Raw genomic sequence first — 24,900 nt, 5'->3', positions numbered from 1 at the left:
TCAATTATGTTTTAAAAATGTGAATGGAAAATATAGTAATGTTCCAAATTGTAATAAACCCAATAATGATGAAATAGGCTTAAAATCATTCCTTTAAGTTTTATATGAGAAATGAGGTAAATTTGCAAAACAAAAAGTTGTTTCAAAATAGAGAAAAAATCAGACTTCTTTTTAAATGAGTATTTTCCTGTCAAAAATATTGATCAACTCTAGTTTCATATGTTATAATTGATCTTATATTATAGGAACACCTGAAAGAAGACAACAATGGCTTCACTACTAATCTATCAAGAGCTAAGTGTTGGGACAGTCCCAAAGTTACCCAAAGACCCAAAAGTCTCAACACCCTGTCTACACTGCTTTTTACTTCATCAGGTCCAGATCCTGTGTCCACTGCAAATTAATTCAACGTCTCTTTCACAGTAATAATGTCACTCTTAGAAACAAACTGACTTGTCAAGTTAGTTCCTCCATGACGTCTTCAGTGGTTTTGGTGAGGTTTCTTTTAACACAAAATAACAGGCAGAAAAAACAGTGAATTTTAACCTGCCCCAGTCTACCTTTATTATAGAGACTGCAACAAAGCCAGGATTATATTTCCTCACGTTTAAAATCACATATGGAAAACACCCACAAAGGAAAGTTGCAATTCATAGTCTTTATCTCATTTTACAGCTGCTGCTGACAGTAGGCATCATTTAATCCCTGAAAATTTTTTTGACGGTGTTCACCAGAAAAAAAACTCACAGCAGCCACAGCCACCCACTGACTGCACTTTCATAGTGCCAAGGGAATTACCTTTAGCAAAGTCAGAGTAACACATGGATACCAACCCAGTCTGGCCACTTGTAACTTCAGCATCTCAGCCCTGCAGCTGACTTAATCCAACAGCGAAGTAATATTGGTGTGTAAAACAGGGTGAGAGACAAGTAAAATTTAAACCACCAAGAACGAGAGAAAGGGAGTTGGCCCAGAAGGGAATATTGTACGTGGCAGATACTATATAAGATAAGGCCTTTCTGCTCTCAAGACTCCTTGAACGTGGCTTTTTTTTCTTCTTTTAATAAGAGGTTATCTTTTTCTCTACAGGCAGTTCACAAAACAGTGATCAGAATGCACTGTCCCAAATCCCCACCTGATGTGCACTACATTATTCTGCTGACGTTGCTGGCAAAGCCCCTCAGGGCCTGTAAACCAGTCTACGAGCCCTTAACAGAAGAGCAGCAATTTACACCAGTGGAAACTCTGTTCTAATGGCCCTACAATGATTTACACCAGTTAAACGTCAGAACCCACTAGGGAAAACAGAGATGAACAGTCTTGAAAGGATAGCATCAAGATTTTTTTTTTTCCTTGGGCATGATGGCTAGAATAACAAAAACTAACACTTTTATACTGATTAAAGAGACTGTTGAAGACCCACAGGAAAAGTGAAGCACCAATCAGCTCCTCGTTGTTACAATGCAACACGGAGACTAAGAACCTGGAGAAATTCAAACCCTCATAACAAGAATTTCAGAGCAGGGAGTCTGCTCAGCTCAGGGGCTTGTGTGGCCTCTGGTACAGCCATTTTCCCCAGGGATGTTCTGTAGGTCACATCACCAGTCTCCAGTTGTGAAATGTCCCTCCAGCAAAATCATTAGCAGGTTGCTACTATTTGCAAAGAGTGAAAAAAGCTCCCTCTCCGCCCCCCCCCCCCCTCTTTTTTTTTTTTAATCTTTCAGTCTAAATGTCAGAAACTGATGTATGGCCACTCTCTCCATTGCTTTATCAGTGCCATGGTAAAGTAACATGTGAAAACCCTGAATCTGCAGCCTGAATGCATTTCATGACAAACAAATACTTAAGGACAGGTCTCACAAGGCTTTTTGCATGCTCTCATTTGTCTTACTTCAGCCTGTAGCTTCATATAAAATGAAAATCTCTCTAGAGAGATAAATATCAAATAACATCGTTTTTGTTCCCCTATATCCAATAGTTTTCCTACTTATCCTCAAGTCATAGAGAAAAATATTTTAAGTTAGATAAACAAACCATGTAGTGTATTTTTATAAAAGCAAAATCTTTATGTTTTTACTGAGATATTTTCCTGGGTATAATTTTCTTTCAACAGCTAGGTTGTCCTTTATAATATTGGCATATTTCAAAGACACTCATAAAAAATAAATATTACAGGCTAAATATTAAATACTAAACTCTGATGCATATATGTTACAGGTTTAGCGTCACATAGGAATATAGACACCTAACAAGTTGATGATACAGATTTTATAAGACATAGTTAAAAAGTAGACTGCTGTAGTCATCAAGATTCTGTTAACTGTTCATTAACTCTCTGAACTAGTTGGGCATGGTACTTTCATGTAACATTTAATTTAGGAAAATTTTCTTGGCAGCTTGATACAGAAGGAAAATAAGCAGTTAAATGAGAGTAGTATTGTGGTTTAAGTGTTTGAATGTTAGTTCTTTTGCTGGCTTGTGACTTGTTCTCAAATAAATGTGCAAGAATTAAGGAGGAGCCTAGATTTCCAGTTTTCTCCCTGCTTTTTCCTCTAATTATGTAATTATCAAACAAGCATCAAATGCTTTATCTTCCTCTAAAACAACTGCTGCCAAACAACATTGCAGGGATCACCGGGCACCCTCACAGTACTTTCTGTTGATCTAAGATGTAGTCAGTCACTGCCTGCCTCTGCCACCTGCTATATCACTTTAGAAGTAGCTGAGAAAAGTGCATTCTACTTCCCAATTGTTCATGTGAAGAATTGCCATTAGTGAACATACCCTTATCGGTCATCACTGAAAGGAAGAGAATCCTGCCCTAAGAAATCATCTTTACACACCAGTTCAAGCTGTTTATGGTAAGTCTCATGAAGCAGTTTTCCTCAGTGCTGTACACAGGTTCTGCCACCTGCTTCTGCCTGTCCTCCTGAACTCTCAGGATGCAGAAGGAAGGAAAATAAATATGGATTTCTGACACCAAAAACCTCAGCTTCTCCCATTCCAGTTAAAGATGGACCCTTCTGGCTAAGACTCATCAGCAAAACTTTTATGTGTGCTGAGGGAAGCTACTAGAGACATAGGTGCACTAATCCAACATATTTAACTAAAAGCATCCATTTCTTTCTTCTCCCCTCCCCAGTCCCGAACGTTAAGTTATAATTAGGGGGTGGAAGTGGAACAAGTATACTGACCTCATCAACATTCTCAAATGCATTGATGACATCATATGGCAAGCATGAGAGCAGATCAATCACAAACCAGGTCTTCAAGTAATTCATACGAATCAGCTTGGGGTCAGAGATCACCTCTCCTGCTGGTCCCACAAAGGTGGTGTGGAAATTAAGCACAATGTCTACCAAAAAAATGACATCTACAATGCTGTCCACTACTAGCCAGGCCACATTGTTCTGTTTGGTTTTAAAGGAGACATTGTAAGGGACCAAAATAGCGGTGTAGAAGGTTAAAATCAAGATGATCCAGTCCCAGGTAGTCTTGAAAACACAATAATGCAAAATTATATGTGGCGGAGTCTTTGGTGCTTCTTGTTTGTACTGAGGGAGGATTTCAGAGCCCAGCTGCAGTACCTGTAGTGACAAGGATTTCAAGAGAAAAAGGAAACATTAATTTTTTAATGTTAATTTTTACATTTCAGAATCTTGAGCTCAGTTGATAAAAAAGACATACTCATTAGCCTCTTTGAAAATTAGCAAGTGGTCAGGATAAGTATTCTGTTAAACAAATCAGCAACCTATTTCTTCTAATGTCATTAATTATTTTTGGACTATGCCTAATGTGCTGAGCGTCCAAGACATACAGAGAAGAGACAGCTCCTTCCGCAGTCTAAATAGTCGAGACAGATAAATGATGGGAAGGAAGGTGATTGCAAACAGGAATCAATAGCAAAACCAGAAGAAGACCACAACATCTGACATCCAGTCCAGCACATGGACATTGCTTCTCAACACTGGTCATTTAACTCTTCCCTATACTGTATCTGCAAACAAGTCCTGCACTACAACCCATCACAAATGCACAGGCCTTTGTTCCTCTTCTCCGAGCTGTGCAGGACTAAAGTTCATGGATGACTATCACTAGCCTCAATAAACTGAAATTTCTACTGGATGAGTTACAGGTGAAAATAGACAGGAAGATGGAGATTGGCTCAAATGAGATTTGTTTCCTCACGTCAAACACACAGAACCTGGGAGAAATATTTAGAAGTGTTTCACATTTATTTACATTGTAGTTCAGAGCAAGAGGAAGCAGATGTGGAAATTAAGCGGCCACTTTCTCTGGGAAAAGATCAGAGAGCATACCTATAATAGGAGGATGTCTTCTTTTCATGTTCATATCTCAGCATCTTTAACATCAATTATTTCAACACAGATTTTTACCTGCGGGCTTTTCTGGGTACTTTTTTGTGTGTATGTGTGTGAACTGGTAGGCTTTTTTCCAACAGACTAAGCCAAAAGGGACAAAAAAGAAAACAATCAGCTACAAGAGTCCTATTTGGACAAAACAGCCTCAGATCAGGTTCCCTGCTGCTTTGAACCTCACATAATCAGTTACTCTTGTGCACAACAGGGGTCAGACGCTGTCAGATCACAGTCCCTTGCACATGCGTAAATGACTATGAGAGCTGCAAGGCACAAAACAAGCCTGCTGACTTTAAGTCCATTGTGTTCTCCAGAAGAGAAATAGCATGGCCTGCTCAGATAGAACTGCGGATTAGCTTAAGGGCATCAACACTTAAAAAATAAAAACAAACAAACAAGAACCCTTAAGTTTGTTTTGCTAAATTTCTAGAATCACAGTAAATAAGGGAATGAAACACTTCCCCCTAAGTAGAACCCTTGCAGACAATACTAGGACTCGGACATGGCCACTGCAGCATCAAGTGGTCTGCCAGTCCCAAAGCTGATTCACTCAGGTTCTCCATTCTAGAAACAAATGTTGGATTGTGGTGTGAGGAGCTGAAAGCAAGCACCAGACTGAAGCAGTCTCTTTCCTGCAGGAGGCACTGGCCAGCCAACACAGTCCCCAGAAGTTGCTGGTAGTGACTGCAAGAGGCATATGTTGTGTACTGTGCTGCTATGTGTACTCAGGGCACGTGTTTCCTTCAGGGCTTGTTTGCAGTCCCAGCTACAGATGTTAGAATGTCTTTTCTAGCCCAATATCAGTATTTCAAATACCTCCTGCCCTCCCTTTTGAACATTGCAGCTATACCTGGATCGGCTGGAAAGCTCTGAGCTTCTGTGCACAAACAGCAGCTCTAACGTAAGACCCCAATCCTGAAATCCACTGAGACATATTCACTCACTGAAATAACTGATCAGTAAAACCAAATACTTTCAATCATGTAGTAACATTTTATCACCCTTTAAATATAGGATGAAACACGATTTCTTCTTTTGCCATCAGATGACTCCTAGAGCTGATTTTTTTGGTCTCACTGATACTTATGTGAAAAAGTCAAACATTTTGATAAGGATTTCAATCAGTACAGGAAGCTCATCCACAAAACACTGAAAAAATCATATTGTAAGTCCTTGTCTTCCGATTGTTTGTGTCACACACACACATTTAAATTCTCAACTAACAATTGTATAATGCATCCCATTTTGGCCACCCCCAGCCTCTTTCTGCTCCAAGAACTTGTGGAGATTTTACATCCTCCATACTAAAGCTACTGTAAAATGTACTAATGGATTCCCATATATCTGAATAATAGAACCAATGGCAAGAACAGTCTCTCTTTGGCAATAAAGAAGGAGCTTAATTATGGAGTCAGTTATTTTGCTGTAAATCACAAAAAATGCCAGTAAAGCCAGTGGAACTGCATGGATGTAAAACTGAACTGCGTGCAGAGAGAAATAGACTTCTGATTTCAAATCATTAGGAAAATAAACAAATTTGCTGCCTCAGTGTTTTAAAATGTCATCACCAAGCAGAAAGCACTCTCCACTAGCTTGTTGGAGACCCAAAAGGCTACAGCACAGGAAAGTAAAAGGATCAATGTCTCCTTCCATTTTTATTTAGAAAGTAAATGTACTCCAAACTATCTGAATGGCTAGATTTATTAATAAATCTTTTGAGCTTCCACTCTACCAGCACCTATTTAAAATGAATTGGGGGCAATTGCTTTTCCCTGTCTCCAATGGAAGGATGTGCACCAGCAATGTGCATGTGGACTTCAAAGGGCAAGAAGAGCAAGGGGAGGGCAGGAATTAAGGAATGACACAGACATGACAATCAAGGAATCAAGGAATGACACAGACATGACAATCAGCTGCAAGGTAGAGAAATTCACCTGCAGAAAGCCCAGGGTGTCTTCAGCCTTTTGTTCAGGTGCTTGGGGTGACAAATTCTAGCCCTGGCTCCCTTTCACTACATCACTAATGCACACATAAAACCACTCCAACATCTTGCTGGAATTGCCAAAAAGATGAATTATCATTTTACTGCCTGAGATGGAAGAAGGGTGCTGGCCCCAGCACACTACCTCTGCCTTCAAAGGTAACTTGCTTAACAGATTAGCAAAGGTCTTGCATCCTCCAGAACTGCCAGCCAAGAGCTTTCAAAGTCACCAAATTATCCTTTTAATTGAAGGAAGGGGAAAAATCCCCTCTAATGAAACTTAATTGCCTCAGAGAACAAGTGTGTGTTTTTAGCGTTAAATACTACAAGAGAGCTCAGTGCTACACAAAATAATGGAAGAAGCTCCACAGAGCCTAGGGCTAAAACTCTACATCATAGTTCTTAGGTTGCTGCATTCAAGTTGGGAGAGCACTTTTGCCCACGTGTCACACCAAGGGCCACACACAGGCTACTTATTCACCATCCTTCCAGACAAGCACACCACCACTGGGTCACCTGGAGACTATAAGCTATAAACTCCACTCTCCCACTCTCTCTGCACCATACAGCAAAGCTGGGTAGATGCAAAGAGAAGTACTCTGTGATTCTGTACCTGCTGCCCTACTCCAAACCACTTTCACTGTACTCTAGCCTCTGGGGAGAATAGTGCCAACCCAAAACAGTATTTGCTGAAGCAGTCGTGTGTGGTTCACCACCCACATGAACCAACTAGATTCAAACTGCTTGTAAAGATACTTCCTGAAGAGGTAACAACAAGAGAAATATGAAAGTAATTATGAAGAAAATGTAAGCAACTATACAAACCAACATGCTGAGCCTCCACCCATGTGCAATAAGCAAATATTTCATTAATATCATTTGCTAAATAACTGAAACAGCCCTGGTTTTGGAGAATTTTTCTCCATTGCACAGTAAAAAAAAATAAATACTTGTTTCAGAAAGTTATTAATGGAAGTATTCCAATTACTTATGATTCATCAGCGACTACAGTCACATTATCTGCATTTATTATTTGCGGTAATGATGCATGATGTTTTAATCGTTCTTTAAAGCCAAAGAATATTACTTCAAAAGCAGAAATAACAAATTTCAACAGTGGTTTCACAAGTCTGTGTTCTTTCTTTCTTTATTAACATAAAACACATTTATCCTAGATTTGTTAAAAAACAGTGAATATACCACCAGTCAGGACTTACAAAAGTGCATCAACAAGTGGTTACGATGATTTATTTTTAAGACTGCATGACCGGGGAAAAAACAATCATTCATTTTCAGCTTAACCTCCCCCTTTCTGTGTTTGCAACTGCATGTTTGCTCTCTCTAATTCTCCCTTGCTTTTGTTCTTACAGGCACCCACACAAATTGCTCCCAAGCCAAGAGCTAGATGCTAAGTCTCTACTTGAAGTAGATACTAATGGCAGTTATAAGTCCCTGGTAAACAGGGTTTACAAAAAAAAAAAAAAAAAAGGCAGAAAATTCTTGATTAGGCAATGCTGCTAAGCACCATTATAATTTTTCTGCTTTTATTCCTCATAACTACTACATTTTTTAAATTATGGCACAATCTTGTTTACCCAGAGCTTCCTGGTAAGTGTACAGAATACATCAGCTAATACCATGGATGCAGAGGACACACACACTCTACAATGACCAGGAAACATTGGTTCCTACAATTAGTTCCTTAGTAATAAAGTCACAAAAACATATTAACTACTTTGTATTCTCATTGCAAAATGGACTCTCGGAGATACCTAACACCCCTGCAGTAATTGCATAATAAATTTATGCAGTTTTTTACATGATTGCTAATAGGCAAATCATGCTAGACAAATCTACACACCCTGCCAAAAAACAGTGACCGAAGCTTAACAGTCACTGCTTGTATTATCCATGGCCTGTGGATAAAACAAAGCTGTTTTTCAATAATCCCTTTTTAAAACTAATTTATCATAAACAGTAACATAAATTGTAATCCTTCATGGCAGGCTTGTGTTTTGTGTTTGTACAACACCTTGCCCCATTCAGCTTCTAGGACACAACTGGCTCCTCAGCTCTTCAAAAATATAAGTAATAATGGATTAACACTAATAATTTTCCAATAAATTTTCCAAGCAAAGGGAAGATGTATGTGAAATGCCGTAGTAAATAGATAAAAGAAATAGGATGCACACTCATTTGAGCTTAAAATTTTAAAATAGGCCACTGCAGAAATGAAGGAAAAAAATAAGAGATTTGAAAATACAGTGGGGAACAGTTAGAGATCCCATGTTCAATATTATGGGGAGAGCTTTGTAGAATAAGAAGCCTGCCAACCCTTGTCTTCTCAGGAAGAAAAGTGTGCTTGTCTGTGTGATTATCTGCACTCTGCTTTTCTCTAGTGCCATTCTATTGACTTTAGTGGAATTACAGAAGATATACTACAAGGTGCCTAACATCACAGCTGGGGCTAATGTTCTTTTTAAAATAGCGACTGCAATATTCAGTCAGCAATTACAGAAACTCATTTCAGACATGTAAACCATACACTTGCCCTTTATTATTTGTAATGAATCCACTGACTGTGCCAGTTAGAATACTTGCGAAGTCTTGTTTAACATATCAGCCAGCAAGATGTTTGAGCTCCGGACTGAGATTCAAAGAGCCAAACAGAATAACCTCAGATTCTCTGCCTTACATATATTCTACTGCCTAAATTTTAGCATGAACTAAAATTCAAGGGTAAACATCTAAAGAGAAAGAAGGATTATTTGCTGCTAAATCTTGAGTTAGATTATGAGGGAGAATGCCCCAAATTCTAGTACACTAGAACAATCTAAGGGTGGAAATGTGATAATCACATGGTATTCCTACAGCATAGTGCCCATGTGAATGTCTGCCCCTCCCCTGTGCTAGCACAATCTAAGCTATTTTCTGCAAAAATGCTCACAACAGAAATCAGTTTTCCACTCTGGAGTGCATCTGTATTAAATACAGAAAGGGTAAGCTCCTGTCCATGGGAATTTCATGGTTACAGTGTGATAATAATGCAGGCTTGAGCAGGAGCTGTATGTTTTGCATAGAAACCAAATCATACACAAGACAAACTTAAGGAGTACTGACTATATGTAGACTCATGGAGCCCGTCGGTGGCTTTCATCTCCAGCTACAAAGAAAGACTAAGAATTATGGTCAAGAATCACAGCTGCTGTCATGGCATTGACAGCAATAGGTGATACAGGAGTGCCATGTTGTATTGGTCATACTGTCATTAACACCACAACAAGACTTTCCCCAATCTTCTTTTTTTTACACCAGGAAGACCCTGCTACTGGTCCTAGAAACAACTACAGGAAATTCAGGACAGTCTCTCCCCCTCGTGGCGAAAGCCCTAAAACCCTGGTACTTCAATCAAGAAGCCTCTTTTCTGCCTATAGCTTTTCACAAAACTTCCAGAGTCTACTTGAACTACAAAATTTCATTTTTCTGTTGTCTGCAGTATTGCTTGTGTCACCTTATAGCTGTTCTGCCCACAAAAGCAGTACCTTAAACACCTATAACCAATTTGTAAAGTACGTTGGCATCCTACTAAAAGAGAACTATACATATATGAATGCAGAGAACAACTGTGTCAATGATTCTCCAGAATTTCTTTCTGTGCTAGTCTTAGTTTTTCTCACCTCAATTTTAAACAAGCAAATAGTTCAAGATCCTACTAGCACTGAGATCTTCAGAAGAAAGGAAAATAAAGAAAATGTATTATTTTAATAATAATGCCATTGTAAGGCTTTGTTGAGATACAGAAGCCAAAACAGCAGTTAGGTTTCATTAAGTCTCTTCTAAACACCAGTTTCCATTCCACCGTCACAGCACACATTTCACAGCACATGACATGCTGCTGAGCTCTTGTGCCTGCCACCAGGCTTCAGAATCCCAGGGCAAGAGGGACAGAGTGTGTTCAGCTCATGCGGAGACAGCATACCCACAAAAGCTAAGCACCTTTCTTTGCTGTTTCTTGTGAAAAGGAAGCATTACCTCAGCAAGTCGTGAATGCTTGTGAACGTTCTCTCCTTTCTGCACGCTTGGAGCAAGCTGCTGAAGCACTCCTCGGCTGCTTGTGAGGGCACGGGTCAAGCGAGCAAACTTTCCCCAACCTCAAAAAAACATGCAAGATTATACACGTTACAAAAAAAAAAAAAAAATCTGGAAGTGTAACACATAAAGTTTATCTTTAAAAAAAATCTGTGTTAGTATTGACCACAAGGGAGTATAATTTAACCATGTATCAGGTAAAAGCAAGACACAAAAAAGGTGGCAGGATGGTAAAGTAATAAAACCCACAATGACTGCAGTGACTTTGTATTCAATGGCTCTACACGAGTGCTGTTACACAAACTGCCTCTTTTGTAAGGATAAATGTCCACTTCACAATAATCTTCTATTAAATTCAATGGCCAGATTTGGATCTCACAACCCTGCAGAAGACTCTCCAGACTAATAAAGATGTAGGAATAGAATCAGGCACAATGAAAATTACAGCTGCCTGTAACAGAAGTGAATCTGGCCTCAGATGTACTGAGCGTAGTTCTGGCAAAAGCAAAGCAAAATACATAACATTATAAAAAGCAGAGCAGACAAAGTGAAACAAACAAAATCATTAATTTTATCCTCTGTAAACAAAAGGGGAAAATACACAAATAGATTTTCTCAAACTCTAATAAAACATTTAGCAAATTCTTGCAGAGAATTCACATGGTGAATTTTAATTCAGAATACTTTCACAGTCATTTCAAATACCCTTCAAAGCAGAAGGCTTGAATGACAGTCACATGAACTAGTTTTAACTATAACCTTTACGTGTAGTGCTTTGGCATAACAAAAAGAGTCAGGCAGAGTATATGTCTGAATATTTTTGGTAGTCTGAAAGGAAAATATCAGTGCATTTGGTCCCAATCTTGAAAAATGCTAGCACCACCTGGGAACTGTTGAGCAGTCTCACCTCCTACTCCAACTGAGGATGTTCAGCACTTTGCAGACTCAGTTCTTAATGAGATCCTGCTTCTGGAAAAAGTTCTCTCTACATTATAATTTCATCACCAAAAGATACAATACTATTAGCAGTGACTGTTTTTAAAGACCAGTCTGGAGTTTAGCCTGCAATGGTCCACGACAAGTAAAGGAACATGGGCGGTTAAAATACCATCCAGTACATTGAACATATCCTTGCTTGACATCTGTGATGGAGGTTGCAGAAGCATATTTGGTAATTTGAGGGGTGAACACAAAAAATTAACAAATTGCCTGAACTGGCTATTGAATAAGGTCTTCCAAACCATACCTGAAAAGAGAAGTTAGCATTTTCTCCTTTAAACATATTCCACACAATGCATTTATTAAAAGGAAGAATAATTTCAATCATACCTCTCTAAAAATCAAGAACACAACTGAACATTTTCTTAGATCTTAAAGCATATTTTAAAGGAAGTCTGGCACGAGTAATTTAATAGCCAAGTTGAATAAAATTAGCCCACTCTTTTTGGCAATATTCAGCAACAAGAAGATTGTGTGATTTCTACCCAGTAAGCCAAGTTTTCCTGGTAAACCCATATAAGATTAGCTACTGTGAAGCAGTATTTCTCAAAGAAACAAATCAACATGGCAGAACCTCAACCGAGGTCAGTCTGTATCTGTTGTAAACCTGAGCCAAAGCACTTTAATTTCACATACATTTCCATAGAAGGTGGTAGATTTTATTTATTTCTATGTAATATAGACTTATAAACAGTATTCTTCATAATACGTGAAGAAATCCAACCACCACTGATAGGCTGAAGCATGAATGCCTTACCATGTTCTCATTAAAGGTGGCAGAGGTTAAAGGAATGGATCGGGCGGGATGATCTTCAGGTGATGTAACCAGAACAGCCTTTGTGAAGCCAAAGCCATATACAGCAACTTACATTGCCCCAAAACTTTGGCTTTCACCAAACTTCCATGCAACCACTGCAATGTTTCCCTCCTGTTTTGCAGGACCAAGAGAGAAGACCAGCAGCACGGGGAGGCTTTCGTTGCTGTAAATGTGGACTGATGAGGCCCAGGAGGGGCTGGTGTAGGGGATACGAGGAGGAGAGCCGTGCTCCAGGCCGGGAGAGGAGGACCCGAGCCCCATCCCCGGGCATGCCCCGCTCCGGCCGGGCACTGTCCGTGGTGCTGAAGCGAGGCCCCGCTGCTGGCCAGCGCCAGCCCCCGGGATGGAGCTGAAGCTTCCTTCGGGAGCTGCTTGCCTCCCCATCCAGGCACACGATAGCTTGAATCCCAACTAAAATAGCCCCTTTTACCAACCCAAAACAGACTGATAAGCCATTCTGCTCAAGGATGCAAAATTTGATTCAAAAACAGAGGGCAGACTTTGCGTGTCGATTTTCTTCCCATCAGCGGGATGTCTAATAACCAGGCTATTTTGGCATAAATACAGAGATGGAGGAGGAGCACCTCACCTGGGTTATCTTGCACAATAACACTGCCAGGCATCTCTGTGGACATGGTTTGTGGCTATGAATGCTGAGCACCGTCATGTACTCTACCCAATCTTCTTCAATCTCCGTTCAAAAGGCAGAGTGGCAGAGCTTAACTTGTTCCTCTGTCTCAGTACCTCCTGTAAGCACCTACCCTGTGCTTCATGCTGCAAATTTCTCATCCGTGGGTGCCTAAATGGTATGCAAATGAGCTGTTCTACAAACATGCTAGCTCTTACCTCATACACCAAACTCTGACTTGAAAATGATGCAACTGTACAAGCAAGAGACTTTGTCAACAGGCAGGGCTTTTTAGCTTTTTCTGAACCACTGCTGACCTGAATTCAAGAGGCTTGGAATATATACCTGTGTTCTCCCACACGCTGGGTGAGCACACAGGAACCCAGCATGAAGTAGCACATGACATTGTATGATGAAATGTGTAAAACTGAGTCACCCTGTCTGTATCCCAGGTGTATGAATCTCATCTTTAGGACGGGACATTCTCCTTCTTGTATTGCCTTTTCTTTTTTTCCTCTTTTTTTTTTTTTTTTCTTTTTTTCAATGAAAGGAAGAAAAAATTGTGGGAACTCTGAAGCATAATTATATTGCATCTACACATTGTGACATAGGGGAAAAAATGGAAAGGAGATGGAAAGTCAGCACTAATCCTACAGAAGGATAACTTCTCTAACACTACTTGAAAAGACAATAGTATGTACTGCATGTATTACAATTTGTCCTTCAGGATGCTAAAGGCAGACACAACCTACAGCAAGAAGTGAAGCAACCCACAGCTGTGAAGACTGCTTCAGTGAACACAGGTCAAATACTGGACTTGAGCCACAAAAGAGAACGTAAACATTATTTTCTTAGTGTTACAGGGCTGATTAGAGAAATAAAGAAAATAGGTTCCACAACGGTGTAGAAACATATTGATGTTAGTCCTGCTAAGACTAGAGGACTAGATGATATGGATTACAAGTTCTCTTTCAACATAATCAGTTAGTTGCAAGATCCCTACATCCATTCTCTTCCTCTGGAAATTGATAAAATAGAAATTAAACTGAAATCCAATGACTCTATGGGATTCTTATATAGGTATATATATTCCACAAACAGGCAAGAGCTCACATAGCTTCAGAGAAGACAGCCTGGAATTCAGGAACAAAACATAAAAGCTGGATGCCATCGCCATGGTTTTGCATTGCCTGTGCTTCTTCATGTCTTTGATTCTAACATATTTTTTATAATTATTGGTCTCCTTTTCCACTTCTGTCCCTGCATGATGTTTTCTGCAAAGCAATCAGATGGCACTCATGTCTCCAGCTTCAAAAGGATGAAGAGCCTTCAAGATTCCAGCACTAACTTCAGCTGTCCTGCATTCTGTGATGCTCTTTCAAGTCTTTCACTATTTCATAGTAAAAATGTAACTAAAAACTGCTCCTGAAAACACACAAGTCAACAACATGCTTGCAACAGGGATAAAAGCTGTCCCTTTAACTTTGTTTCATGGGGAATCATGGCATCAGAATACACCTTTGGGATATTTTACACATCAATATCTCACTTCATTAACAATCTGTTCAAGCCAAATAAACCAATTTTCTGTATTTTGAGATGAGTATGATCTGTTGATACTCAATCCACAGCAACATTTATTATTTATTTTAGGTAATCATTTGTTGCCTATAAATATCCTCTATTTGATAATAATGACTCACAAATTTAAACATTAAGCACCATGGCAGTTACAGAATCCTTGTTACCATGTTGCTGATTCATGACTGTTAAACCATTCCTAGAGTGAGACCAGAAAGACATGACTGCTAGAGAAAAAGTAACTTTGGCCACGTCTGTTGTTCACACAGAAATGTGTAAATGCAAGCAAATCAGCATTCCAGCAGTTATCACCTCCACTGGTACCACCATTGCTTTCTGGCATATCAAAGGTCCCTGCTTACATCCATCATGCCTCTCTGCAGTCCTAATGCTCCTTTCCTTTGAAACTTCATAACTTAAAACTGTGTTATTTTTCCATCTGGACTGGAAAAGCATACTGAAGTTTTTAATATACTCACTGCTTCCCTTTCATTTGCTTCCTTTTTAAGAAACCAATTAATCTAGATGAAAGTAAAGTATAACAATCAAAATATTTCAAATACTGGCTCTGCTCATATAAATACATCTTTAAAAACAGAACAAAAAAAATTAAAAACAAAAAATAGAGAAACAAGAAGAAAAAAAAAATGAAACACTAGGCTGGAGTTTTCCCTGAATTGAGATGAAGGAGGCAATCAAAATACTATTTTTTGTGCAGCCCTGCTTGTGATGCAAAGGGGAGCTTAGCTGCAAAATGAAATAAAGCTTCAGCAGAGGAGATAACTGATGATTGCTACAAAGCACAGGAGGTTAAAACAGCTATGAGGCTAACAACCATTCTCTCATGTGATTCAGTGATGTTGAACTTGACAGTACCTTTTTTTAAAAAATACAATATATATAGATATAATCCAAAGCACAATTCCCAAACTTTTATAAAGCAGCATAGATGCATCTCATTATGTTCTCATCATATTCACATGTGCAAAACCTGTTTCCTACTAGCTGCTCAGACTGCATGCAGGCTTTATTTGTTTGCACAAGTTATTGTTTTCATAAAGTGATGCATTCTGCTTTATACACTATTCTCAAATGTCTCATACTTGGTGTGTTGGATCTCAAATCAAAAATGACACATACAGACAGACTGTAATTCCAGAATATAGCATATACTCTAAAATTCAGCTAAGATGGTGACCTATCACTTCCCAAGACAAATTTAGCTATGATATCACTTGATTTTGCCTACTTCTTCAAGGCTAGTTTCACCTACTTATTTCTTCCCAATTTGTGTTTTCTTTTTAAAGGAGAAAGTATACAGGGAAAAATGGAAAGAGGCTGTTTAAAAAAAATTATATCATCAACATCACTGACATACTGTTTTTAAGTTGTTTTATTTAGAACATACTATTTTTAAAGCATCTGCACTTAAAAGCAAATTTACTTAACTTCCATAGCAGTCATAAAATAAATATCTACTAAATTATCTGAAACAACACAATTAGTACCTACTTTTTGCTTGACTTTAGAAATATTGTTTCATCTATTTCAATCTCTGAAACTATTAATTTAAAAAAAAAAAAAAGGATTTAGAATGATAAATGGTACTAGGACCTTCTATCTTTCTCTGAATCAGCTTTGGATAAAAAATGACTATTAATTTTTGTGTACAAGTCAATCACCTTTCATTATGGTTTAATACTTCGCACTTCAGGAGTGACTGCATCATTTGTAGATGAATAGTCATGCTTAAAATTGCCAGCAAGTGATAGAAAACTGAGATATAGTGCAGCTAAGCAGGCTCAGCCTGACAGATTAGCTGTTCTTTAAATGAACCATGTTCTTGTACTGGATAATGTTTTTCTCTGCATAGACATACAGGCATTAATTTTGAAGAACTCAAATACTTCACACTGTGCCACTCAGCAACTACACAAATAACCAGCGTTAACAAAATTTCTGCATTTGGAAGCATCCTATTATATATTAACTGGTCAAATACACGAGACTGATCTCATGTATAAACACACTAAAAGAGGAGTAGTTGATAAAAGCTGATTGAAAGTGAAAAAGGAAAAATAATTGGTTTAGTAATCAGTTTTCAGTTTAAATTAAAAACAATAAATATGTAAATTCAGTGTTAAGTTTCAGACTGAGAGCTCATTTGTTTCCAGAGTGTTAGGGATGTTCCTACAAAAAATGCTGTCCTTCAAATATATGCTACAATCCTCCAATGTGACGTTGTATATGGTGCAAAGAATGTGTCCTCTGCAAAGCTCAGGTTTGTAAAAGCAGTGATTTTAAGAAACAGCTAATACAATTTTACCTCTTTTGGAACTTCCAAAAATACTCTTCCCCTCCATGAGTCCCAGAACGCATTGGAGACAATCAATTGTCTAACTCTCCACACCTGCTTTTCCCACCCTCACAGTATCCAGTTGCACAATGAGATCCGATATTAAAGACATGGTCATGCATGTAACATTCTGTTTGGCAAATTAGTTTTTATTTTACAAGGAATTGCTCATCTAGCCATCAAGTGACTGGCATAATATCACTTAATAAGAGCACACAACAAAATTGCAAAGCTAGCCTATAGGAAGTAATTTATAGAAGAGAGAAAGACACAGGATAAATTAAGGATTAGAAAAGAATGTGTGATTTCATTTGTATCACATTTGATTTGCATATACAGCAACAGAGAACTCTACTGGCATGAAACTGGTGCAACTTCAGTAATTTTAGGAGATTTGGAAACAACATTTGGAACAGTTATTTAGTACACAAACTCTTCCATACATAGAGTTGTAGTGCTCGGGGAGGGAGTACAGAGCTGTCAGTAAGTGGCCGCTAAATAATATGTCCAGTTCTTCTGCTCTGTCCGCAACTTTCAGTAGTAATTTAGCAAGTTTTCATTTGCCACGTGAAGAAATTTTGCTTAGCACCTCTGCAAGTTAGTGCATTTGTACTTTGGCTTAGTCATTATGTTATTTTAGATATGGACCTGCCAATAATACTATGATCACTGCAAGAATAGTGCGATCTCAAGATCCAACACAGGAGATAAAAAATAAATAAATAAATTCTTCTTTCAATATACTTCTCTTGAAACCAAAAAGAGGTTGCAGTGTTTCCTGTGCTGAAAGTGGACAAACTTCTCAAAAGAGCACAGGTCACTACTACAGTAAGGATCTTCTGCAAAACCAAAGAGAAAAGGCAAAGCTGCCACCCCTGAATGCCCTGCTTATCAACTGACTACCTCAAGCAAAGGCCTTCACTCCCACCAAATAAATGAGAGACAGCTTTACTGCATCATGCTGATTTATCTATGATGTCAGTCCTCATCAGGATTCAGTGAAGACAACTAGTCAGGGGAAAAATATTGTAGACCCAACCTTTCCAAGAAGACTCATTTTTTTTCATTTTATTAAAGCACTGAAAACCGAAACAAATAGTATTCAAAAGGAGAAAAAAAAAAAAAAAAAACCAACAACAACAAAAAAAAAAAAACTTAACTTGGAAGAGGGTATGTTTGTCAAGGTTGTACTTCCTTTTTCATGGTAACAGGTGTTTCCACTTCGAGAAACTGCATTTTTAAAGACTAATATTTTGAGAATAAATGTAAATCAGTTCACCTTCACAGTAAGTTTCCTGTTTAATTTAATACGACAAATATTATTAAATACTACAAAAATGCAAACAACAGGAGAACTTACGTCCTATTCCCCCCCAAAGGACGCAAGTCTCTGTAATTCTCCATGTGGGTACAAAAGGTCTGTTTTTGACAGGATCTGAACGTGAGTGCAAGTTTATGCCTCTCTCACAGCTGAGTTTGCTTCCAGGCTTCTAGGGTGTAACTCAGTAAAGGGTTAACAGCAAAACACAGCAGCGCTACTTCACTCAACCTGACAGCTTGAACCTGATTCAATTTAAGACTACAGTAATCTTTTCACAGATGTAAAAGGACACTAGTCCTGAACTTTAATATAGGAATCCCATAAGAATGCTAATTCATGTCAAGACAGGCAGAATGAAATAATTCAGATAGTGGTTAGACTCAGATAGGGTTAATATCTCCATTTCTGCATAAAGTGTCATACTCAGTTTGTACAGGGCCAATACCCTTCAATTCCCTCTGAGATCAAAGAGACTGTTAAGCAACACTGTGCTTGAAGACTGTGCTGACCTGGGGATTAATAATGAGTTTAAACGGAAGAGCAGCACCTATTTGCTAAGTAAACTCTGCTTCCTGCAGCACTTGGGGGTTTCATTAGCAATGACCCGTTCTAGTGCAGGCCAGAGCCAATCCCTTTAGGAAACCTGCAGCCATTCTTCGCACATATGCAGTCCATATTGGCATAATGACAAGTTATTTTAACATCTAATCCTTTGGCTTTTGTATTTAAAGGACTTCATCTCTTTCAAGACCAGGGCAAACGAACAGAAGCAGCATAAATATATAATTGTGAAAAAGACAAACCTTTACATGAATCATCTTCAATTGGCTGCTTGAAAGCCGTTATGTCATTGAAAGTGCAAAGAAATAAAACCACTTTATCCTGCTCATTTCGGATTGGAGCAATTTTCACAAAGAACCAGACAGGTGTTCCTGGAAACAAACATATCAAGAAGTTGGTCAATGGTAGGCAGAACAGTAAGTGTGCTAGTTTAGATTTGTATACATCCAAATCAGCCTTCTATAAACGTTACTTAAATATTTTGTGGTTTTTTTTGTTTGTTTGGTTGGTTGATTGGTTTTTTTTGCAAACACCTACTAGAAAAAACAACAAAGCAGCTGACAAGCATTAGTTAAATTCTGTGCTCTACTTCTGATTAGCTTTTTAATCTTCAGGAATCACTTACTACTTCTGGGTTTCATCTACAAAGCCCATATGTGAACTTATAACATACTTTGAGATCTGATAGGAAAGTTTCCCTATCATATACCTACACATACACAAGCGTGCACACAGCAGTCTTGGTAGTTCTATGCAACTGTTGCAGAGAGGCCACCAATGCCTAGACCATGACCATAACAGAGTCACAACTCAGGAACATGACCGTTTTGGTTGATTTTAGTCTTCTCTGCAAGCAGGGAGCACCATACCCTAGAAACTATGTCAGCTCTGGCCTTGTCTGCAAATCCTCCCATGCAAGGGATATTCTTTGCAAGCTGACTTTGACTTTCTCCTGAGCTTGTTCACAATCACTCTTAGTGTGAAGCAGGACTCCACCAAATTCAGGAGAGAATAAGCCATCAGCACCAGACCATGGACAGGAGTAAGATGTACTGCACATAACCATACTTTTTTAATTACTTCAGTAGGAAAACTCCTAGTGAAAACGGCTTGAGAGATTAGAGCCTGCACATCACAGAAAAAGATGCTCCCAGATAATGATCCTTCAGATGCTGCTGTCAATTTTCCTTGACATCTGTCCACACAGATCACCTTGAGGAGAGAAGCTGTCAGTCAGCCCTGCCTTTCTACATTTCTAGCTGTTCTGCTGAGGCTGCTGGAAAGGCAACAGTGATGGCAATGAAGTTCCATTTATCAAGACTGTGTCTACCACTCCCATTCCACAGGAGTCACTACAGCAGTGTTGGTAACACTTCAGTATAACAAGGTTGAAGGCATCAGAAAAAAAAAAAAAAAAAAAAAAAAAAAAAAAAAAAAAAAAAACATTTGTTTCCCCTTTTATCCTCCCCCATATCATAACATGGGCTTCTTGAAGGCACCAGTTTTTCTGTGTAATCCTAACTCTGGTGTTAAAAAGATGGCTAATTGTACATGAATTTTCAGACTGTCCCTATACCCTCAGTGACCGCAAAGAAAATATTCTTCATTGCTTTTGTGAACCTGAGATGTAAGAGCCAAAGAGAGGATTCAGGCTTGCTCACTGTGAGCAACATTTCTCTCAAGTTTCCCTTCTGAACTACACTTGACAGAAGGATCCACATACAAGGAGCCAATACCAGCTGTAAAAATCAGCAGGCTTTGACCATCTGGGAAAACCAGAACAAACAGCACTACATCTAATTTTTTGCCACTTGTGCAGGACAGACTATTTCATAAAGGGTGATCTCAGAAGATTATTTCTTTTCTGTCCTGACCACAGGGCCCACATCTAGGCTAGAGACCAGATTCTCTTTCACTTGAATTACTCGATATTTTAACGTGAGTACATTTAACAGGGTGTACTTCATGCAGTAGTTATTTATTACTAGGGCCACTTGTGTTCTTACTGTCAAAGGATCACCAGGAAACCTCAGGTATTTCACAACTTACTCTTCAGCAAAGCGAGCAAAGGCAGCATTTTTCACCTACGTTAATATAACAGAGCATGTTGCTACCAGTGCCTCACCTGGCTGTTTCCCAGCCTCTGTACTTAGCAATCTTTTCTGGACACAGAAAGCCAAGGCATCTCCAAGACCCATGGAAAACTTCCATAAATTAAGCTTGATTCCCCACTGTGCCTGTATAGCACAGGCAATTTCAAAGCCTGGCTGTGTTTCCATGCCATATGTACAGCCACCTCTATGAACAGCAGGGTATATGATGCAAGGAGCCCTCCACTCAAAGAGCAGAGAAATCCAAATGGAATCACCGATGGACATTTCTGGAGCATGCCTGCACAACAAGAAGTATTCAGGGATCAATACTGGTGTGTGTGTGCATTTTGTTTGTTTGTTTTTAAGAGCCAGCATTCCTGAACAAGCCCTTCCAATAAAATATAATTAAACAAAAATGCTAAATGAAAGAAAAGATTCAAAAGAGTAACTGTACCAGCAAAATCATCACTAACTTGTTAATGAGCTTAGAAGACACTGCTGCAAAGCAGCCAACAGTAATTTTCAAGGCAGCAATGCCCTTTACACTCCCCTTTCTCACGATCTCATAAAATTGCCCGTCTCCATCTCTTCTTGCCTACTTGTTCTTCCCAATTGCGTATGTGAACTCTTGCGAGGCTGATCAAATCTGTACGCTGGTTTTACTCTGACACCTTGGTGACCAATTACTTTTTATTTTACCCACTTCAACAACCTTCATTAGCACTGCAACTTTTTTAATCAGTCAGAATCTCTGTCAACAGCCTACATGCTCTCACTTTTTTGATTAGGGATTTTTTCCATTCCCAAAAACACTTTGTATTGTTTTCTTACTTCAAGCAACAGCCATTCTGCTACAGGCTACTTGTATATTAAGCCTATAGCTCTGAGGCCAGATTCCACACTCAGCTGCATCTCTGCTTCTCACAGCTATATAAATTACTACCCTGCTTTTGAAGATGCTGTGCACATCACAGGAACAGAAAAGATGCAATTCATCCTCTTATTCTGGCTATTTGTCAGATGTGTGCCGTTATTTCCTCTTTGTGATTATGATATGATACATTGCTGCATGACTTTTCCCATGTCCTGAATGCAGCAAGAGGAAAGACTTCTCCTGACAACCTGTAGGAGGCTGCTTCAGGGCAGGGGGCTTACAGAAGCAGGGTTCTCACCTTCTGACTCCTTCAACTCCCACTCCCGTGCTGCATTATTTCTATAAAAAAGGAAAAAACACAACTCTTTTATCTAGAACCAAGTGTATATCTTCACAATCTGCCCACTGGCAATGAGAAAGAGGCAGATATCCTTGCTAACTAGAAGTTTTTGATAACTGTCATTATCTGGGAAACCTTATCGTTTGCAGAGTGTCAGAGTGCCATGTACAGGCTGTGTTGCAGGTAAGAGTATCAAACCAAGCCGGTACACAGGACCTGTGTAAATCATCTTGCAGTTTGAGCTCTACATAGTAGCAGAGCAACAGCAGAGATAGGTAGATGGAAAATTCTGCCCAGCCATCCTATCTACTTCCCCCAACACTAAGCGGAACTTCTCCCTGCAGTATGTTCATCACCATCTTGTCAGTCTCCTTTGGGAACAGAAGACAAGTGGATACAAAAACAAATTCACGAGGTGAGTGCTCGCAGGGCTGAACTACGTGGGCTTTCTGCAGTACTCTGCAACCAGGACTTCATTCATCGTGGAACTGGGATCCGAACTGTGGGAACGCACCGAGAGGCTTAGCCAGTATGTGGCTGTGCTCAGCTCTTTCCCTGCATACTGGTTTAATTATCAAAAGAATTTTACTTTTTTAAACATTAAACAGTTTATTTAACTATTAAACAGGAAAGCTTGAAGTATAAACCAGTTATAAATCAGGTCGGAAACTAGAATTTCAACCTCCTACAGGCAGCCCTCATACTCTTGGTGTCAAAGCGGATGTCCTTGCTCAGCCAGACAATCACTGCTGGCAAGAGGCACAAACCAGGCTATTCTAATGAAAAATGTGATTTTCAGATTCAGTCCATGGGCTATTCAGGCAGTAAGAGAAACTGCAGAATGTGTTTCAGAGCTCTCGTAGCAAAACAAGAGCAACTTCCCCTTATGCCTCCAGCATGCCTTGATGTACAGCCACTCAGAGACTGTTTACCAGCGTCTCCAACAATACATCTACTTTCATTTACATTTTGTGTTCAGTTCTGGCAAAGTCTCTCACTGGTGAAGTTCAATGATAATGCCAATGCACAAACAAAGAGGTAAACACTCCTAAGCCATGTTGGCTTCCGTTAGATTTGGAAGCAACAGTGAAAGAATCCAGAGTTTTTCTGATGGCGTTGGACCAATCCTGCTAGGAAAGGAATAACGCTCAAAGCTGGTGGAGAAGCAGTGAGAACAAATACTAAGAGGTTAAAATCTACAACAAACTCCTGACAGTGACCTGTATCACCAGCCTCTTTTGCAGTACCCATATTATCTAGATAATTAGAGAATTAACAGATGCAGCTCATAATGGTCTTCACTGGCTTGAGCACAGGACTTAGGGTGATGCCTTAAAGGCAAGACAATTTTACAAGACATAATTCAGGTCCCAAATCTTCTCCAGACCAACATACAGTAAATATCTCCACACCTTATCATTTCCCATCTGTAACACAAGTACTAATGTCTCTTCCTTCTCCTCTTTTCCAGCCCTGTGTATTTCACCAGTGATATATTCCCCCCCCCCCCCCCCCGCCAGGAACACCAGCATTCAACATGTGATTTGACTTTGGCTGAGTTCCTTCAGAAATTCAATGCATGGAAGTGAATGAAGCATTAAAGGTGTATTCCTACTTCTCCCCCTGAGCATACTGATAACCTCCCCACCCCTTCAGTTTTCCCTCCTCTCAAACCAAAATAGTCTATAATGAAAATCAAAATCACCATCTAAACATGCTCTGCCCCATACCTTGAACCGTTTAACCAAACAGGTCAATTTACCACCTGTTTTTCATAACTACAAAAAGCACATTGTTTAAATAAAACTGCAATGAGCAGTTTTTCTTTCCACAAAGTAGAATGAAATTTATACACAGAATAAAAAAAACCACGTTTGACTATTCAGCTGATGTCTTCACCCTCCTCACTGAATGGGGTAAGTCTCCCCAAAGCAGTACAACTTCTGTATTACTTCATGTTTCAATCAAGTGGTCATCAGACAGCTATTGCCCTGAACATAAACAGTCAAGCAGTATGGCAATGAAAAAGCTAGAAGGACTCGCTGTGTCTGCAGCAATTACTACGTGCAGCGATGCAGACAGCAGGACTTCAGTTATGTAAACAGCACAGCTGACCAGTACAGTCACCCTTTTTGGAGTTTCACTTATGCCCAGGTCACTGTGAGATTGTTTCTGTCTACCACCACAGACCAAATAGTTTGTCCTACACCAAATTAACACACAAACTGATTTGGAAGAGTTTGGCAAGCCACTATATCCACGTAGTTTTTTAACTAGAAACACAGAGGAGTCTCAGGCATCTGACCATACAAGACAAAAAGCAAAAGTCTTCCTATAGACTTTACCTTTCAGCAGAGGGTGTGCGCTGAGTGAGAACAAGCCAGCTCGGTATGTGAGAGCTCACCACGCTGCGCCAATAACAGCAGATGTTACAATACATTTCCATCACTTTAAAAGATATTGCCTTCATGGCTCCTTACCTGGTGTTGCTATGTACCGACAGCTAATGCTTCTAAAGGTCAGACCTTTACATGCTAAGATAAAGAAAATCAATTTCAGCCCCCAAAGGTGGAATTGCTATGCACAGAGTTATCCTACAACACTGGAACAACACCGTATAAAAAGGTTCACCACACACCCTACTGCCACTGTGTTGATATGATTTACCTGTTCTTCAGGGAAATCAAAACCAGAAAGTGTGTATATGAAAGGGTAAGACACAGGGAAGCCTGAAAATCTTCTTTCCATTTACTTCAGATAAAATATTTAAGGAGTAATCTTGGAAAGTCTCACTGTACTGACCATGGAGGAGATGACAGCAGGTCTTGCTTGCCAGCACATTTGAAGTCATCAAGGTCAATGGAAATTATAATTTTAATGA

General features: G+C 39.3%; 1 protein-coding gene across 1 annotated transcript in view; it reads right to left on the bottom strand.

The window, feature by feature from the left end:
- The window catches only part of KCNH1 (potassium voltage-gated channel subfamily H member 1), a gene marked incomplete at both ends in the record, with an annotated part of 181,064 nt that overhangs the window by 138,378 nt on the left and 17,786 nt on the right, over positions 1-24,900 (bottom strand). Inside the window, 3 exons of the mRNA XM_084284995.1 lie at positions 3,195-3,587; positions 10,393-10,511; positions 18,955-19,083. Of these exons, the coding sequence (XP_084141121.1) occupies positions 3,195-3,587; positions 10,393-10,511; positions 18,955-19,083 (641 nt within the window). The remainder of the gene's footprint in view (positions 1-3,194; positions 3,588-10,392; positions 10,512-18,954; positions 19,084-24,900) is intronic.

Source organism: Netta rufina (genome assembly GCF_964035555.1).
Source record: "Netta rufina genome assembly, chromosome: 3".
Taxonomy (NCBI): domain Eukaryota; kingdom Metazoa; phylum Chordata; class Aves; order Anseriformes; family Anatidae; genus Netta; species Netta rufina.
Note: the sequence above shows the minus strand (reverse complement) of the source record. Positions and strands in the feature narration are given on the sequence as shown.